This window comes from Sminthopsis crassicaudata, chromosome 1 (assembly GCF_048593235.1).
Source record: "Sminthopsis crassicaudata isolate SCR6 chromosome 1, ASM4859323v1, whole genome shotgun sequence".
In the NCBI taxonomy this organism is placed as follows: domain Eukaryota; kingdom Metazoa; phylum Chordata; class Mammalia; order Dasyuromorphia; family Dasyuridae; genus Sminthopsis; species Sminthopsis crassicaudata.
Window position 1 is genome coordinate 443964476 of NC_133617.1, and position 20998 is coordinate 443985473.

Sequence of the window (20998 nt, forward strand, 5' to 3'; positions counted from 1 at the left end):
CTATACTCTTTACTCCTTAAGTTCAGTTTGGTTTTGTTTTTCAAAAGTGTTACTAAATAGTTGTAAGCTTATATTTCCTACATGGGAAAATTATTTCTTGTACTCTTTACTCAAGCTTTTGCTCTTTTCTCCTTAAATGTTTGCTAGTTTTGTATTGTTTTTCAAAAGTTTGTTACTAAATCTTGACTGTCCACTGTTTAGCTATCAAAGTAATCTTCCTAAAATGTAGGTCTCCTTGTTACCACTCTGCTCAATAATTTCCAAAATCAAGTGGGTCTAGTGTCTTTGTAGTTATTTACTTTGTATTTTATTTATTGTCTTTTATAATAACTCTTTAATCTAACTTGTCCCCACATATTCTGTGATCCAGAGACACTAGTCTCATTGATAATTTCTTTCCTTCTTTCTTTCTTTTTTTTTCCTGAAGCATTTGGAAGTGTTGTGTTTAAGGCCACATTTGAACTCAGGTCCTCCTGACTTGAGGACTGGTGCTCTTTCCCCTGAGCCATTTAGCTGCTCCTCTCCTTGGTATTTCCAACCCCAAAGGGAAAAAGCATATCCATTCTAAGTCTATTGATATTTCTTTGAATCACCACATTGCTGAGAAGAATCAAATTCTTCACAGTTGATCATTATATAATTTCTCCTGATTATGCTTATTTCACTCAACATCAGCTCATGCAAATCTTTCCAGGCTTTTCCTGGCTATACTGGCTTATTCATTATTTCTTATAGAATAATAATATTTCATTCCATTCATAATCCACAACTTATTCAACCATTCCCCAACTGATGGGCATCCACTCAATATCCAGTTCCTTGCCATTACAAAAAAAAAAAAAATTGCTACAAACATTTTTATATAGGTGGGGTCCTGTTCCCTCTTTTATGATTTCTCTGGGATACAATCCTAATATTGGCACTGCTTTATCAAAAGGTATGCACAGTCTTATAGCTATAGTTCCAAATTGCTCTCCAGAATGATTGTATTATTTCACAACTCCACCAAAAGTTCTTGTCTTTTTGAATCAAAATCCTGAAAGTCTGGCAGTTTATCAAATATCCTTTTTGTTGTGGTTCAAGATTATCCTTAACTTTGTATGTTTTTGGCTTCAATCCCAGTTCTTTTGTTTTTCAATATGTGCCCCTCCCCCTTCTCCTCCCTCTACCCATGAAGGGTTAATTGAGGAAGGAGGGTCATAAGATGGGGAATAATGGCTAATTATGACTCCTGCTGTGAAGTACCACACTCCTTAATTTCATCAGAATTGTACTTAACTCCATTCTTGTCTAATACTTTATCCTTTTCACCTAGTTTGTCAGTATCCTCCCCCTCCTGCACTTTTTTCTTTTTCCTTATTCTAATATTTATATAATTCCTTAAAGCCATTGTATTAAGTTATATGTATAGAGTGTTTCTTTAATTGGTACCATTATCATTGTAATATTCACTTAATTGCTCTCCTACTAATTTCCACTCCTCTGAATCTAATTCTTTTTCCTTTGAGAACCAAGGAGATTTGTACTATACTGTTTCTAAAAATTCAATGATCTGTTCCCAAGTTACAATCAAGCCTTGTTTTTTTGTCAGTCTAACCATGCTTTCTACACATTTTCCTTGAGGTGGAAAAGACTCCTTTCTAAACATTTGTCCCATTTTGACTGAAACATTACTTTAGCCCTTTACAAAGTTTCCTTCTTGCCTATTTTTGTACTTACCCTAATTTCTGGGTCTTGGAGACTTTTCCATGGAGATCTTGTCAGTCTGGACTCAAATCCTTAGCTCCATGTTGGGCGTCAAAATGTAGTGTTCTGTTTGGTTTTCTGGAGGTCTTGGGAGCAGCTTTCATTTCAGTCAGAGTAATCACCACAAGAATAGCCAGATGTTAAAGTCCTAATTCTTTATTTCTCCTTCACAATCGAGTTTCTTTGCCTAGGGCCTGGGTTAGCTTTCTTAGAGGCCTTCTGGAGTCTGTAGAAGCTAAGGAGGAGAGCCCTGCCATCAAAGTGGGGTGAGATGGGATGAACAAATCTGGCTCTCCTTGGCTCTGAGAGCTTGAGTTCCTACCTTCAGTCCTTTGTCTTCTCTGGCTCTGACTCTGGCTGAGTTTGTCCCAGCTTATATGCTCTCTTATTACATTATCATAGGTGTGAATCTTGTAGAACTATATTAAGTACTAAGTACATGTACTGAACTAGAAAACTATTAAGCAATTTGCTAAACTAGATAATCATTATCTTATGAATTCCACTTACTTAACACCTTGTAAGAATTCTTGTTTCAGAGTTCTGGCCCATACTAACTTTTACAAAATCAGATATTCTTATTTGTGTAGAATTCACACTCTATTCAGTATAATTAATTTATTCCACAAAAAAATGCCACTTGAAATCAAGAGTCCTCCATTCTGCACTATAGACAAGTCACTTACCATTATCAAAAAATAATTAATCCTTGGAGCCTGTTCACATAACATTTGTTTTTAGCATTTGTTAAAAAACATAATTGGGATTTTTAACAAATTAAGAATAAGCATAGCCCAGATAACATTGCGCCAAATAACTATGTTTCACAATTATGCTGTTGATAACCTAAGCTATTATCACAGAAATCATGCTTTGACATTGTTTAGTTAATGCCCATTTTGCAGATGAGGAAGATATCAGAATGCTTCAGTGACATACTAATAATAGGACTTATAGAACATGACAATTCACTAGATTAGATGAGTGAAAATTGACTTAACTTTTCAAGTCTTGGAGATTGAAAAGATGGTAGAGGGAGAATTGGGTTTTTTTGTTTGGAGATATTGTGCATTCAGTGCATCCTCTATGCAACAAAGTCTGAATCAGTTCTCTGTTGCTTGTACTTATTTTGGTTTAATTATTGACACCAAGAAATCATAAGTTTTCACCATCCAGTATGTGGAACCACTGAATAAAGCAAATGGAGAAATTTTGAATGCTATCCAAGGATGTATGTACACACAGATGATGAAATTGATGCATCTATTGTCAGAGACAGCTCGCTACTTGGAGTCTTCAAAGGAAAGTATAGGAGAGAAGAGGTATTTAAGACTGCCAGCTAAAACTAAAATCATTGTGTTGACTTCATTGCTGTATGCCTTTGAAACCTGAACAGCCATGCTAGAAAACTGAATTGCTTCCATTTAAAATGTCTTAGGAAGAGCCTGAAACCTGGACAGTGTAATAGTCATGCTAGCTAACTGAATTTCTTCCATTTGAAATGTCTTAGGAAGAGCCTGAAAGTCAGCTGACAAGATAAGGTACCAGACACAGAGGTCTTTTCTTGAGTTGACTGCCAAGCACTTAGATCCTTCTGCAGAAAGCCCATCTCCAATGGGCTGGCCACATGATTTGAATGCCAAAAGTATATCTGCTTAAAAGACTTTTATGGAGAACTCTTTTAAGGCAGAATACTAACACAGAGCTCAGAAGAAGCAATACAAGTACACACTCAAAGTTTCTTTGAAGAACTCTGGAATTGATTGTGTATGGGAGTCATTGGCAAAGGAGTACCTAGCATGGCATATCTGCACTGTGTTCTGTGAACAAAGCAGAATTGTAGTAGCTCAAAAGAAACAATTGTAGTGCAAATTTAAACATTTCTACTCTGTGTGGACCATTTATGCCCAATCTGTAGTAGAGCCTTCTGAGCTCATATTAATCTTATCAGCCACTCAGACATACTGTACTTTGACTCCAAGATAGTGATATCATTTTGGTACATTTTGAGAATGAAGGACAACAACCAACTAATGTTTTTTATTTGTTTTGTTTGTTTTCCTCCATTGCCACCATATAAAACAAGAAAATTTACTATTCAACTTGAATGTATTTATCAGGAATGCATAGGAGTCCTCATTTCAGTCCTCTATTTAAATACTCTTATTTCCCTCCTGTACTGTTTTGCTGGCTAAGTTTTTTTAAAATTCTAAGCCTATAACTTTTACTTTGTGTGATATCCTGTTCCAAGTTCTTTGATCTGATCTTATCTGGTGCTTATCAAATCTTGTGTAATCCTTATCGTAGCTCCTCAGTACTTGATACTGTAATATTCTAAGGAGTTTCATTTTGGGGTTTCTTAAAGGAGGTAATTAGTATACTCTGTATTTTTCCTTTGCCCTCTGATTGTAAAACATTTGAGCAGTTTCATTTGAGGATTTCTTGAAATATGGGCAAACTCTTTTTTGGTGAATAATTTTCAAGAAATTTCAACAGTTCCCAAACTATCACCCAACTGACCTGTTTTCCAAGTTTACTATTTTTTCCTGTAGGATACCTTATATTTTCTTCTATTTTTCACTTTATTTTTGTTTTAATATTTCTTATTGTCTCATAGAGTCATTATTTTCAATTTAGTTCATATTTATTTGCAGGGAGAGTGTTGTTTCAGTTTTCTAAGATCTCTTATTCCAAGTTGTTAACCTTTCTAGAGATAGCTTTTAAAATAATTTTTTACCTGGGGAAAAATACAATTCATACTTCATTATCCCAGAAATTCTAATTGTTCTGGTATCTGAGCTATCTTTTTCTTTGAAGCTTTGCTTTTAGAGGCTTTGCTTTGTTTTGGAGTCATAATTTCTTCTGGGTGTGTGTCCTGAATGTCTATCACTATAATAGCTTGACATGGTAAGGTTTTTATTTATTTAGTAGTTTTGTTTGCATATTCTTCCTTGGCCTTTATGTTAAAGCTGGGCTTTACTTCTGAAAAGAATGTCTGAATTGAGTTATTTGTTATCTTTAGGCCCTTCTTCTGATTTCTTGGCAGCTTGAGTGTTGCATTATTCCAGGATCCCAAGGACAGGTCATATTGGTCACATGCAAGATTTCAGTGCTCTACATAGTATTCTGATCAATGAAAAAGTCTGGTCACTGTTTTCCTGAACTGAACTTTACAACTTTTTGACTTTCATTTGGGTCTGCATGATGTTCTTATTGGCTTGTCCTAATTGAAAGTTCTAGTAAATTGATATAGATATAGCCCCTATCAGCCAATTGGAATGCTCTGATGTTTAAAGTAACAAAATTACAGTCTCCCTTTTGGTCTGATAATCCTATCCTTGTTTTTCCCTTGCAAGTTTCATACTAGACTGAAAGCTATAATTGAGACTCTGCTGAGGACCTGCAGTCAAAGCAATGTAGCCATTATTTGCTTCTGAACTTATTCCAATTCAATACATACACGGCAATCCCTCCTGATGCTGGAATGCTGCCTAGAACTATATAACCCCTCTTTAGCCTGCTCTATGTGCCAAATTTCATATTACTCCAAATATGGTGTTGATGCCTATCATTTTTTTACACTCTTCTTTTGGGGGGGCAGGAAGAAAAAGGGGAGAGAATAGCTAGTTGGCACAGTGGATAGAGCTATGGTTGCAAGAATACTGCCTGAGTTCAAAATCTACCCTCAAACATTTACTAGCCCTTTGACCATGAACAACTCTCTTCCTTATGATCCTCCCATTCTTTAAGAGAAAAAAATGTGATCATAATATATTTCAAAAAGAAAAATGACTATAAATCACAAGTAGTTAATGTTAATGGAATAAAGTCTCCTACAAAATTGAAGAAAGGTATTTGAAATAGTAACATGTTATTTATAGGAAACTCAAATGTCAGTTGAGATGCTTTAAGTAAATCCAGAAAAACAGAGGTGATAATGATGGTTTCAAATAAGGCAAGAGTAAAAAATTTCATGATTAAAAAAGATAGACAAGGAAATTAAATTATGCCTTAAGGCATCTTCTTTAATGAAACAATATCAATGAAAAAATACAAAATATTAATTAAACTACAGAGAGAAATTGTAGTTGCTGGTAAACTTAATGTACTCTTTTCAGATTTAGACAAAGATAAGGAGAAAAAAAGCAGTTAAAGATCTGAAAAGAATTTTTAAAAATTTTATTATAATATGCCTGTTGCCAAATTTATTAAAGAATAATAAAAAAGTATACACATTACTCATCTTTATATGAAATTTTTCATTAATCTCAATCATGATGTATTGATCAATTTTGTAAAACTTTGTTTTGGCTTTAAAATGATACTTGTCTTAGTAGAGATAGAAGGCACATTTTGACAATGAAGGAGATCTAGAAACAAATAAACAAAAAACAATGAAATTTTCATATTAAAACTTGGAGTTTTATTATCTTATATTTAAAAACTTGTGTCAAAAAATGTTTTCATTTTCTGTTTTTGTTCATGTTACAGGAGGAACACAGAGATTACCTCGTGCCATTGGCATGGCTCTGGCAAAGGAAATGATCTTCTCTGCTCGTGTATTAGATGGCCAGGAAGCAAAATCAATAGGATTAATCAGCCATGTTTTAGAACAAAATGAAATGGGAGATGCTGCCTACAGAAAAGCATTAGCCTTAGCAAGAGAATTTTTACCTCAGGTATTTCTGATTATAGTTTTTTATTTCTATTGTTCATTTATAAGATTGATGGTTAACAAAACTATCCAGCAAATTTATTGGTAATGTGAACTGCCTAAAAGAAAATTTCTTTTAAGTTGTGAAATAGAAGATGTGTCAATTTAACAAAACAAAACAAAAAATTCATTTCTTTCTGTTGTGAGTACATTTTTCTTTCATTATTCAGTGTACATGCTTTAGACTTTCCTTTAACATCTTAATGTACATGCTTTAGACTTTCCTTTAACATCTTAATGTTTTCATTTTCATAACTGGAACAAATGACTTTAGTAAGATTTAAGATAAAAGTAGACTTAGGAACTTATATTTAAATAGATTGTCTTCTTCTACCTGTGATGACTTTCATTAATTCTTTAACTGGTTTTTGGAAGTTGTATTTGTTAGAATCATATTCCAAATAATAATATTAAATCTACAAACATTTTATTTAATTTTAAAAATAAAGACATATGTCTCTTTTATTTATTATAGTATATAACTTTGTTTATACACAGTCACTATCCTGACACACCTTCTAAAATTGCCACTCTCATCTGTGTTCAGAGAAATTATAATTGGTTCAAAACCTGACACTAAATAGAAAGCATTTAGTAGATATGGCAATGATTTTTCTTAAATTTTTTGTTATAGCTTTTTATTTACAAGATATATTCATGGGTAATTTTTCAGCATTGACCCCTGCAAAACCTTCTGTTCCAACTTTTCCCCTCCTTTCCTACACCCCCTCCTCTAGATGGCAGGTAGACCAAAATATATTAAATATGTTAAAGTTTATGTTAAACACAATATATGTATACATGTATATGTAGTATACATAACCATACAATTATTTTGCTGCACAAGAAAAACCAGACTTAGAAATAAGGTAAAAATCCTGAGAAGGAAATCATAAGTGCAAGTGGACAAAAACAGGAGTGGAAATGGTATGTTGTGGTTTACATTCATTTCTCATAGTTCTTTTGCTGAGTGTAGCTGGTTCTCTTCATTATTGAACAAATGGAACTGATTTGGTTCATCTCATTATTGAAAAGAACCACGTCCAAAAGAAGTGATCATCATATAGTATTGTTGTTGAAGTGTATAATGATCTCCTGGTTCTGCTCATCTCACTCAGCATCAATTCATGTAAGTCTCTCCAGGCCTTTCTGAAATCATCCTCCTGGTCATTTCTTATAGAACAATAATATTCCATAACATTCATATACCACAACTTATTCAGCCATACTCCAATTGATGGGCATCCATTCAATTTCCAGTTTCTAGCCACTACAAAAAGGGCTACCACAAACATTTTTGCACATACAGGTCCCTTTCCCCCTTTAAGATCTCTTGGTATATAAGCCCAGTAGTAACACTGCTAGATCAAAGGGTATGCACAGTTTGATAACTTTTTGAGCATAGTTCCAAATTGTTCTCCAGAATGGTTGGATGCATTCACAATTCCCAACAATGTATCAGTGTCCCAGTTTTCCCACATCTCCTCCAACACTCAGCATTATCTTTTCCTGTCATCCTAGCCAATCTGACAGGTGTGTAGTGGTATCTCAGAGTTGTCTTAATTTGCATTTCTCTAATTAATAATGATTTGGAGCATCTTTTCATATGGCTAGAAATAGTTTCCATTTCTTCATCCAAAAATTGTCCATCCTTATCCTTTGACCATTTATCAATTGGAGAATGGCTTGATTTCTTTATAAATTAGAGTCAGTTCTCTATATATTTTGGAAATGAGGCCTTTATTAGAACCTTTGCTTGTAAAAATGTTTTCCCAGTTTATTGCCTTCCTTTCTAATCTTGTCTGCATTAGTTTTGTTTGTACAAAATTCTTCAATTTGATATAATCAAAATTTTCTATTTTGTGATCAATAATGATCTCTAGTTCTTCATTGGTCACAAATTCCTTCCTTCTCCATAAGTCTGAGAAGTAAATGATCCTATGTTCTTCTAATTTATTTATAATCTCATTCTTTATGCCTAGATCATGAACCCATTTTGACCATATCTTGATATACAGTGTTAAATGTGAGTCAATGCCTAGTTTCTGCCATACTAATTTCCAATTTTCCCAGCAGTTTTTGTCAAATAATGAATTCTTATCCCAAAATTTGGGATTTTTGGGTTTGTCAAACACTAAATTGCTACACTTGTACACTATTTTGTCCTGTGAACCTAACCTATTCCACTGATCAACTAGTCTATTTCTTAGCGAATACCAAATGGTTTTGGTGACTGCTGCTTTATAATATAGTTTTAGATCTGGTACAACTAGGCTACCTTTATTTGATTTTTTTTTTTTTTCATTAGTTCCCTTGAAAGTCTTGACCTTTTTTTCATCCACATAAATTTTGTTGTTATTTTTTCTAAAATAGTTTCTTGGGAGTCTGACTGTTATAGCGCTAAATAAATAGATTACTTAGGTAGTACTGTCATCTTTATTATATTTACTAGACCTATCCAGAAGCATTTAATATTTTTCCAATTGGTTAGATCTGACTTTATTTGTGTGGAAAGTGTTTTGCAGTTTTGCTCATATATTTCCTGATTTTCCTTGGCAGATAGATTCCCAAATATTTTATACTATCAGCAGTTACTTTAAATGGAATTTCTCTTTGTATCTCTAGCTGTTGTATTTTGTTAGTGATGTATAAGAATGAAGATGATTCATGCATCTTTCCTAAAATTGTGAATTATTTCTAATAACTTTTTAGTAGAATATCTGGAGTTCTCTAAGTATATCATCTCTAAGTTCTCTAAGTGTATCATATCATATATTCTCTAAGTATATCATCTGCAAAGAGTGATAATTTGGTTTCCTCATTACCTACTCTAATTCCTTTAATCTCTTTCTCAACTCTTATTGCCGAAGCTAGCATTTCTAATACAATATTGAATAGAACTGGTGATAGTAGGCAGCCTTGTTTCACTCCTTATCTTACTGGCAATGGTTCCAGTTTATCCCCATTACATATTATGCTTACTGACAGTTTTAAATAGATGCTCCTAGCTATTTTAAGAAAAAGTCCATTTATTCCTAAACTCTCAAGTGTTTTTAATAGGAATGGATGTTGGATTTTATCAAATGATTTTTCAGCTTACATTGAGATGATCATATGTTTTTTGTTAATTTGATTATTGATATAGTCAGTTATGCTAATAGTTTTCCTAATATTGAACCAGCCCTGCATTCCTGGTATAAATCCTACTTGGTTATGGTATATTATCCTGGGGATGATTTTCTGTAATCTTTTTGCTAATATTTTATTTAAGATTTTTGCATCAATATTCGTTAGGGAGATTGGTCTATATATTCCAAAAAGCAAAAAAATTTGGAATACAGCCAAGAATAAACTACCCACCTAAACTGAGCATTTTCTTCCAAACAAGAAGATGGACATTCAATGAAACAGGTGAATTCCATTTATTCCTAATGAAAAAAACAGAACTAAACAAAAAAATTGACCTGCAAATATAGGACTCAAGAGAAGCATAAAAAGATAAAAAGAATTCTTGAGAACTATATTTCTGTTAAGGGCATACATAAAAAGCGCTTGTATAATTTGATTTTACTATTATACTATTTTAAAAAAAAGGGAATTAGAAATGGAAAGAGGATTGTATTAGAAAAAGGGAAAAGTGGAGATAAAAAAGGGGAAATTACATCTCATGAACAGGCAAAGGAAACCTATCATATCTGAGGGAATTAAGGTAGGGGGTTCACACAACTCATTGTGTGAATCTTACTTTCATCAGATTTGACTGAAAGAGAAAATATTAGACATATTTGGTTTACAGAGAAACTTCTTTCACCTCATTAAAAAGTGTTTTTCTTAAACCATTTCTTTTAAACCTCACCAATCCTGTGAGGTAGAAAACTTATTGTGGAGGGACTGAAGGTTGTTCATACCAGATTTGAGTGATTTTCACTCAAACATACTTCCTCTTTGAGTCTACTTACTCAGTTAACAAGCATTTATTAAGTGCTGATTATGTGGCAGGCACTATGCTAAATACTACAAACATAAGCAGAAAGACAGTTCCTGCTCTCAAAGAGCTTATATTTTAATGTTGGAAGATAATACATAAAGAGAATTGAAGGCAAAGATACTCTGTTCAGAAGCCTGGTTGAGAGAGTACTGGGGCAATGAGGCAGCAGTGTAGTCCAGAGAGAGATGAAGACTTCTTTGCCCTAGCTCTCCTCCTTAAATTGGAGTTTATGGGAGGAAACAGCCGATAAAAAAAGGAAGCCTCTGCTAGATTCCTTTGGAACTTTAGCTAGCTTTGGTTGGCATACACTTATAATACATCTTTGCCCCTTAATTTGGGGGCTAAGAAGGAGGCGTCAAGGAATAAAGTACTTTTAGTGAAAGAAATAGTCCAGGAATGAAGTAGCTTCTAGATTAAAGAGATTTCCATGTCATAATAGAGAAACATCTGGGGAGATTAATTAGCCTGGAGAGGAATGTCATAAAGAGTTGCTTGGGACAAAGAGATTAATGACTTATTTGTTCAGAGTCTCAGAATCCCACATCAGAGTTAGGATTAAATTCCAAATGTTGCTGACTCTGGATTTTTTCAGCCTCTGTGTCATTTTTTTTGGAGGGGGGGGATGAAGGGTGTAAATACTTCTACAATACTATTATTCACATTTTACAAATGAAGAAATAGACTCAAAAAGGTTAAAACCGATAGTCATATAGCTAATAAATATCGGGGGTAGAATTTTAACCTACAGCTCAAACTTGATTATTCTATATATACTATGCCATCTTAATGGACTGTCTTCAATTACATCTTATTGTCTTAATGGATTGTCTTCAATTATATTCTATCCTCTTAAAAATACTGCCCTTTAATGGCCCAACTTAAAAATTACACCCTCTATGAAGATTTTGTTTAAAAGTCTATAAACCTTGGAACACAACATCACATGTTTTTTCTCTTCTAACTTACAATTGTATTGAATTCAAAGGATTAATGTCTTACTAATTTTTCATTATATAAACATTTAAGTGAATATGTAATTATAATTTATATATGTTCATAATATTTTTATATAAAATAATTTAATTTTTCATTATTTTAATGAAAAATAAATGAACTAAATGAGAATACCACTCTTTCCCATTTTCAAATGTTTCTTCTTCAGTAACATGAAAATAGAGGGGAAAAAAGAGAAGACTTCAAGCCATTTTTAATTTTTTTTTTTTTTTTTTACTGCAAAAGGAAAAAATAATAGTATAACCTCATGGTAGTTTAGTAATTCACCAGCTTTTAACATCACTTTGAAATGTTGACCAACATATCCTCTCATAGTTGAAATATAGGTATAATGATCCTAATACATGGTGCTGATTTTGTCACAACCTCCAAAGGTATATATGGCTGTAACTGTAGAAGTTATAAATACCATGACAAATGAATGAATTATTTGGAAATTAAAAGATATCTAAAAATGTTTTTAACTGAAGTTTATATGACTAATGAGTTCCCCTTGTGAAAATATTTAAAATTTCTTCAAAATTCCAACCTTGAGAAAAAAACAGTACAGTACAAGCAAAATCCCTAATAAGAGACATTTAAATGACTTGAGGGTGGGATTTAACATATTATGTTCACATTACAAAAAGATTTACTATAAGTTTTTTTTAATGATCACTCAGTACATTTCAGATAAAAATCTCCATTATGCATTGGTTTCCAAGAACATTCTACAAAGTTAATTACATCTGTCTTAATATAAAATATTGATTAATAGCTTTGATTAACTTCCATACTTAAAAAGGTTTTCTGCTCCTCCTTTTAAATCTTTACTTTTGGAAGAACATCAAAAAAGTCAGTATTATAGAATTGCAGAATGTGTGTATATGTGTGGGGGGGTAAGGTGTAAAAAGATTCAAAATTAAGACGGGTTCAGGTTATGAAAGTCTTTAAAAGCCCACCTTCACAAATATCTAGAATGAATCCCTCTTCCAAATGGACACCCTCTATAACAGTATTAGGTCTGTTTCATGAGTATATATCACACTGTTTTATGCCTTACATGATTTTAGTAATTAAAGGATAGTTGTACTCTTTTAGAGTGATCTTTCAAACTTTCAGAGAATCTTATATGTTTTTAACATTTTCACAGGAAATACTTTGTTGAAGAAGAATCTTTAAGGCATCTCACTTTACCAGATGAAATGCTTTTGTAACTCTAAAGATGTATGGTTTGTTAATAGCTATCAATTTGCAAAGGCCCATCTATTTCTTCCTCATACCTTCAAAAGTCATGTACAAAGTATTTTTATGCACAGTTTATAGAAGAAGGAAAATAGTCATATGAACTAGTAGTTATTGGGATATAGATATGTATGTGTTTACAGTTATCTGTGATTTTATATATATATATAAGAATTATTAAGTATATCTATGTATATGTATACAGAGAGAGAATCAGAGACTTTTTTTTTTTTTTAATAACATTAAGGTGATTTTCCCCAGATATTTTTATCTTCTGATCCTTCATATATTTTGACAATTCACCTCAATAACAACAAAAAAAAACCCTTTAAATTTATATTATACTTGATCCAGTTCATCATTTTCTTCCCATCTCTGTTTTCTTATTGGTATTCTTACTTTCTTATACTAAAAAGAAAACTGATATTAAAATCTAAATGTGATAGTTCCATTGTTTTTTTGTGATGAAAACTTGTAATAAAAATCTTTATAGATTTGTCCCACATTTCATTTGTTGCTCTTATTAGATTAATATAAGGATTAAATTGGACCCTCAGAATAATTTAATTATTTATTTCTCTGAACTTTCTGCAAAGTTGCTTTTTCTCTTTATTACTGCTTGTCCTTTTTAAGACTATTTTGTTCATAATCTTCACATAAAACATTTCACAGTTGGAAATAAATTCATTGGTCAAAAAAAACCATACTGTACAAGTGGTCACATCTAGCCTTTGCTCAAAGCCTTCCAGTGATGAGAGAATCTATAACTTCATGAAGCAGCTTATTGTATTTTTGGATAATTCAAATTTTCTTTTCTTTTCTTTTCTTTTCTTTTCTTTTCTTTTCTTTTCTTTTCTTTTCTTTTCTTTTCTTTTCTTTTCTTTTCTTTTCTTTTCTTTTCTTTTCTTTTCTTTTCTTTTCTTTTCTTTTCTTTTCTTTTCTTTTTTTCGCTGAAGCATTTGGGGTTAAGTGACTTGCCCAGGGTCACACAGGTAGGACATGTTAAGTGTCTGAGGCCAAATTTGAATTCAGGTCCACCTGACATCAGGAGTGGTACTTTATCCACTGTGCCACCTAGCTACCCCAATTCATTTTTTTTTTTAAGGAAGTTTTTTCCTTAGAGGAAGCCTAACAATTTTTCTCCAAAAGATTTTCTGAATTAAGTCTATATAAATTTTTTTTTTTTTTTGAGGCTGGGGTTAAGTGACTTGCCCAGGATCACACAGCTAGTAAGTGTTAAGTGTCTGAGACCAGATTTGAACTCAGGTCCTCCTGAATTCAGGGCTGATGCTCTATCCGCTGCGCCACCTAGTTGCCCCTAAATTTATATTCTAAACTTGTTACTTTTGTCTGCTGTGATTTTCTACTTAGCTAGGAAATAAAGCATTAGCCACAAGAGACAATTTCTAGAATCATTTGCTTTCCTCATTGTAGTCATCAATTGAATTGTTTAGAAAGTGGTGATAATCTCTTTTGATGTCCATTTTTTGATATATCTCACTTTTTTTTGGCATTAAAAACTTGTTAAATAGATCCATTTGGAATTGCCATTTATCTTCTCATTTGGAATTAATTTTGATATTGGCTCTAGAAGATCAATGGGCTAATAAAGACACACAACTGACTTTAAAATGACGCTTATATCATTAGTTATTTACTACTTAATAAAATACAAGTAGTTTTATTTTTATTAAGTTATTTTATGCTCATCAACTCCTGTGCCTTATAGAATTTCTCTACTCCCATATTTTCTTCAATAAATATTGATGTTTAAACTGCAGCATGGAAGCTTTCTTTTGCCTAAGTTTGTTATGAGCCCTGGACAAAAGATGACCAAATGTGCCATAAAATAAAATTTCTTGGTTGCATGATGAAACCTAGTATGCCAATTCTTTTGTTTTCCTTTATGAAGAAGGGGTAAAATATTCTTCCATTTAGTTTCCTCATGAATACTGGTTCCATTTATATTAAAAATGTCAGTTTATATTCAGTGTTTCCTGTAATACATTTGTTTATAAGTAAACAAAAAAAAATCTCATGTTTAGAAATATGAGCAAATAATATTTATAGACAATCTAAAAATTACATAATTCCTACAATTATCCCCATTTTTTGCCATTTTGAAACTATAGAAAGTAAAGGGGTGTTTTCAGATTTAGGCTGTTTTGTAGTTTTCTTTGTTTTTTGAAAAGTTGCCTTGCAAGACTTAAGTTTCATGAAAGACTAAATTAAAAAAAAAAAAAAAAAGACTTTCAAATTTTTTTAAATTTATAAAGAAGATTGTATTTATGAATATTACCAAATAAAACTTGAGATGGAATATAGAGAGCCTATAGTTTATTCTTTATGATTATTCTTTTAAATAATAGAAAAAAATTTTAACATGGGATTATTTCATCTATTTTATTTTTATATCGAAAGAACTCAAAGTGTTTAAAAATTCTCAACTTACTCTTGAGAAGAGAGAAGAATATATAAGAAGTTCAGGTTTACTTATGATGGAAATTAAATCAGGCATGATTTCAAGGCACATTTTTTAAAGCTTTTATTTTTTTAAACAAAAATGTTTTACTAGAAAGATTTAAAAGCTTTGCCAATGACATAAGGAAGGGATGATCAAAGGAAATAAAAATTATTTTCCTTTTGTTTTGTTCTAAAATAAGGATATATAATTATTAAACCATTCCTGGAAAAGTGATTTGAGTTACTAATATCCTTAGCATGTATCTCTTTAAAATCATAAATCCTATTCATAAGAACTATATCTAACAGATACCCATGCAAGTTGTAGCCAACTTGTAACTACAACCAAGAATCTGATTTTGCAGGTGTGGGAATTCTCTCCATCTAATGCAGAATAGCACCTCATCTCTAAATTGTTAGGTAAGTCTTAGTTGTCAGAATGAAGTTCAGAAAATTAAGGGGTTTGCCCTAGTCAGAGGTGGAATTTGAATGTTGGTTGTCTTCCCAAATCTGCTTCTTATCAAAATAATATTGCAACTAGAAATAAGCTTTGAAAAATTGTTTTAGGTATTTGATATTTTAAGAGAACACAATTAGTACAACATTTAACAGATGATTAAGAAGACTTTCTAGAAGGCAAAAATGCCTTTTCTAGTGAATTTTTTAAAATTCACAAAAGATATAAGTAGACCACAAGTTATTTGATCATTTATAAATAGTCTTTAATCTATTAGAAAAAAATGAACACACATGGGGTATTTCCCAAGGGCAAATTGTATTTGCATGATAAGTTAGCAAATTTCATTTTCTTAAAGAGTATAATAATACTCTTAGTGCTTTAAGAGAGCATATCCAACCATTCTCCATTTTTTATCTTACCAACTTATTTATGTCAGGACAATGTGTGGTGATAGTATTTATTTTTATTAAATACCTAATTTAATGTATTTATGATAATAGGAAAAATGCTAAATAAAAGTGAGCTATTACAGTTATAGTATGCATACATTCCATCTCCTTTCTAAATTTTTATTGGAACCAGTTTTTTTTTTTTTTTTATTTAATATAGCAATAACATTACATCTAAATTCTAACCTTAGATTTGGATCAGTGTTTTTTTTTTTTTTTTTTTTTTTTTTTTTTTAATTAGACCCTTGTGCATATTAAAATCAAAGAAATCTATAATCTACGTATAGCACCTCAAAGGTATTATTGTTGAGTGTGACTTGGATTTGATTAAAAGGAATTCTGCATTATACTAGGAATGCAACAGAATCATTACATAAATATGCATCCAAAATTTCTTTTTCTTCCTTATAAATTTTAGGGACCTGTAGCAATGAGAGTGGCAAAACTAGCCATCAATCAAGGCATGGAGGTAAGTTCATTGTAATCTCTGTTGTTATGGGAAAGGATTTAGTGAGAATTTAAAAATACAATGTGTTTTAAGATCTATAAGTTTTATATATATATATATATATATATATATATATATATCTTTTGAAAGACATCTTTTGAAAAGATGTCTGACTACAAAATTGAGGTCAAATATATGTTGATTCTGAAATATGAAAAATATAGTACACATATTTCTTTTTTATTACATGCTATTAAACCAGAAAAGTGAATAACAACATGAACTATTAGATATAATCATTGTGATCATATTAGGCAATTTAATCTAAACTTTTCTTGGGAAGTAATATCATGCAGAGGTTGTGGGGAAAAAGTCATAAATAGAAATAGAAGTTTCTAAATAAAAAAATACATGGCTTTTATTTTTTTATTGTTAATTTTATTCTTTTTAGATTATGGTTATAATTTTTAATTTAGTAATAACAAACATCAGCAATCATACTCTTAACACAGTGATATCTTCCTCCTTACCTCTACGACCTCTTGTTTTCTTTCATTTCCTTTAAGATTCAGCTCAATTTGTGGGAGACTTCTTGTTTGTGTTATTTACCCTCAAGTTTCTAGTGTCATTCCCTCTAAGATTACCTCCCATCTACTCTGCATATATTGTATTTACCTAAATATTTCCATGTTGTCTCTCTCAGTAAGTTCCTTGATAAATCAAGGACTATTTTTGCAACATAGTTTTGGTCATATAGTAAACACTTAATGAACTTATCCCCTAGAGACCATGAAAACTTCCATTCTCTTCTCTTTTGTATCAGGCCCTCAGCTATTCAGAGTAAGTATAATCTAATCAGTTCTCAAGCACCCAAAGTAAGTACCTTTATTCTCACTCAAACACTGGCCACAGAGGCTGTGATGATCACCTTTGGATAACTGGGTTTCTAAGTAATGGCCAGTGAGTAATCCAACAGAGTGAATCACGATGTAGATATCGTTTTTCTAAACTCGCCTCTCTTCTGAAAATTCTTTATAAAAGTTCTACCAATCTTGTAGGTTCTTAACATCCCTGTTACCCTCTATTCTTCCCTCCCACTGACTTCACATATCTACTGACTTGACAGTGTCTTATTATTTCTACTTTGATGTCTCTTATCTTTGATATCTGGATCTCTCATCTTTATCTATTTACAAAGATTTCATTCTAATCCAGGCCCTCATCTCATTACCTCTCCTCTGGATTAATGCAATAATTTTCTTTTTAATGGATCTTCCTCTTCAAAGTTTCTCCCTACATCCTCCAAACGGCCACAAAAACAAAATTTCTTAAAGTGAAGATCAGATTATGTTGCTCATTGTATTGATTCTGGCATCATATATAAGAACTTCACAGTCTGGGGACCCAATGTATCTTTCTGATTATTATTAGACATTGCTCTGCTTTGTGCACTCTAAATTTCAGATAAATTGATTTCCTTATTCCTGACCTCCTTAATATTCCTCACAGGTGACAGTACTCCATTCTCTTTGCCTTTGCATTGGCTATCCCTATGTCTTCCCCTTTGCCCTTGCCCCTTTAAAATCCTTAGTTTCCTTCATGACTCAGTTTAAGAATCATGTTCTAAATGAAGCTACTACTCTATCATCCCATTTCCAAATGCTTTCCTTCTCAAAATTGCCCTGTTGTATTTAAGGGCAGGGATTCATTCATAAGTTTCTAGAATTATATATTTAAAGTTGGAAGGGGCTTTAGAAATTATTAAGTCTAATCACACTTATTTTACAGAGGATATTAATGCTGAAGAAGTTAAATGACTTGCCCAGAGTCACATAGCTAGTAAGTATCTTAATTTGAACCCAAGTCTTCCATAGTCTACTGTACTGTTACTTTTCTTTTTTTTTTTTTTCCCTAGCATAATTAGACCTAGACCTAGCATAATTTCTTATACATAGTAAGCATTTAAATGCTTGGAGGAAATTCTCAAATCTATTAGATTGCATGTTGATTTACATATTTAGGAGATTTATTTACTTGGTTTCAGCACCCACAAATTTAGCCAAGTCCTCAAATTTATGAAATGAGTCATAGGAAAATGAAGAGAGATATATTTTTTAAATATGAGAAGAGATATGCATCATATTTCTAGACTCAAGGATTAGAAAAAAGTAAATATCTTGCCATGAAGAATTTATATAGCAGAAGCTACAAGAATAACAAACTTTCAAAAACTCTAACCCTTAAATGATCACATATGCTAGCATTATCTCAACACAGTGGCTTGCTGATTTCCTGCAGGTGAAATCCATAAAAGTATTGTTGAGCATCAAAATGTTATGTTTCTCTTTTTTAAAAGGCAAGTTTTTGATTACCTTTTCTATTTTGAAGTTATAATAGTATTCTAATCAGCATATATTCTCATTAAACATACTTAATCTGTTCAATAAGGTAAAAATGACATTTATAATTTTTGTTGGTTTTTTTAAATTTTCATATCGTCTTTGGATATCCTCTCATCGCCTACTCAACCATTCTTTGTTTAAAAAAAAAAAGCCATTTCTTTTATTTAAAAAGAAGAGAGAAAAAACACAATTAAACAAAACTAACCAATACATTAATCAAGTTCAATCATATTCTACATTCATTGTTACCTGCCTCTCCAAATAAAAAATTTACATTCTCATCTTTCCTTTGAGACCAAGTTTGGTCATTAAAATACATAGCATTTAGTTTCATTTTGGTTGCTCTTTCCATGTCCATTGTTATAATTCCTGTGTGTTACTCTTCTAGTTTAGAACTTTGCACCAGTTCATGTAAGTTTTCCACTGCTTCTCTGTATTTTCCATATTTCTTTCTTATAGTACAATAATGTTCCAATACATTAATGTGCAGTATTCTTTTGAGATACTTTGAACAGGTACCTATTGTTTCAAATTCTTTACTGCTTCAAAGTAAACTATGAGACATACATTGTTAAACATTGCCAATATGTATATCTCTTGCTTTATTTAAACTATATTATTTTACAGAAGGGTGTTTGGAGTGGGAAGAAAATTTTTAAATTTTCTTTTTAATTGGGTTCTCCCTTGGAAGAGAGGGAAGCTACCCAGCAAAACAGGGAAAAGAGGGTGGGGGGACAGAGAGAAAGAAAGATAAGAAATTAGTTTTTGTTTTGTTTTGTTTTGGTTTGGTTTTTTTCCCCCTGAGGTACTTGGGGTTAAGTGGCTTGCCCAGAGTCTTACAGCTAGGAAGTATTAAGTGTCTGAGGCCAGATTTGTACTCAGGTCCTCCTGATTTCAGGGCCAGCACTCTATCCACTGTGCCATCAAGCTGCCCCAATGAGCATTTTTTTTTTAAAAGAAAAGTGAATAAAATGGGATTCAAAGACAAGTGGACCAATTTTTCAAACTAACTTACTGAATTTAATATATGCTTTTTTAAAAAGTGGGTACGTAATGAGATCATCCATCTTTTCCTGTTCTTTGTATTCGAAAAGTTCAAGTTTGTTGGTGTTTGTTAAGTTTAGAATAATAATTCTTTTTAATAAATTTATCCTGGTCTGAAATTAAGATCAAGTTTGGTCTTGGAGATAAGACTGCATTTCCCTCCCTTCTTTGCAGAGAAAGGGATATTATGACTATGGAACATTCATAAGTAGATAGATACTATGTTGATTTTGCTAAATTCTTATTTTCCTTTTAACTTGTATAGGAAATGGTTCTCTGTGGGAGGGAGAGGAAAAAAGATATATTATAAAATATAATTAATGTAAATACAAGATATTTATTTTTAAGTGTTTTTTTTCATTATTTATATTATTCCTTTCTTTTGGGTATGTGCTGAACCATAGGATCGCTGAGTCAGAGAGTATGAATATGAATCAGTTATCGTAGAATAATTCCAAATTACTTTGAAAAATGGTTAGACTAACAGAGCTCCACCAGTGATATATTAATGTGCTTCTTTTCCCATAACTTCTCCAACATTATTGACCATCCTTGCCAGTTTGCTTGGTGTGAAGTGAAAACATCAAAGTTGCTTTGATTGATTTATTTATTTTTTTTATTAATTTTATAATTATACATTTTTTTGACAGTATATATGCATGAGTAATTTTTTTATAACATTATCCCTTGTATTCATTTTTCCAGATTTTCCCCTCTACTCCTTCTCCTAGATGACAGGCAAACCCATATATTTTACATGTGTTACAGTATTATCTAGATACAATATATGTGTGTAAATCCAATTTTCTTGTTGCACGTTAAGTGTTGGATTCCGAAGGTATAAGTAACCTGGGTAGATAGACAATAGTACTAATATTTTACATTCAATTCCCAGTGTTCCTTCTCTGGGTGTAGTTGTTTCTGTCCATCATTGATCAGCTGGAAGTGAGTTGGATCTTCTTTATGTTGAAGATATCCACTTCCATCAGAATACATACAATATTGTTGTTGAAGTATATAGTGATCTTCTGGTTCTGCTCATTTCA

General features: G+C 31.9%; 1 protein-coding gene across 8 annotated transcripts in view; it reads left to right on the forward strand.

The window, feature by feature from the left end:
• AUH (AU RNA binding methylglutaconyl-CoA hydratase) overlaps positions 1–20998 on the forward strand; it is a 222321-nt gene that overhangs the window by 168440 nt on the left and 32883 nt on the right. For 4 of the 8 annotated variants that reach the window (XM_074280673.1, XM_074280676.1, XM_074280675.1 and 1 more), the window contains 2 exons: positions 6238–6425; positions 16477–16527. In XM_074280673.1, coding sequence (XP_074136774.1) covers positions 6238–6425; positions 16477–16527 — 239 coding nt within the window. Of the gene's footprint in view, positions 1–6237; positions 6426–15514; positions 15570–16476; positions 16528–18294; positions 18346–20998 lie in introns of those variants that run through there. The other 4 variants (XR_012484555.1, XR_012484554.1, XR_012484553.1 and 1 more) reach the window with 4 other exon arrangements.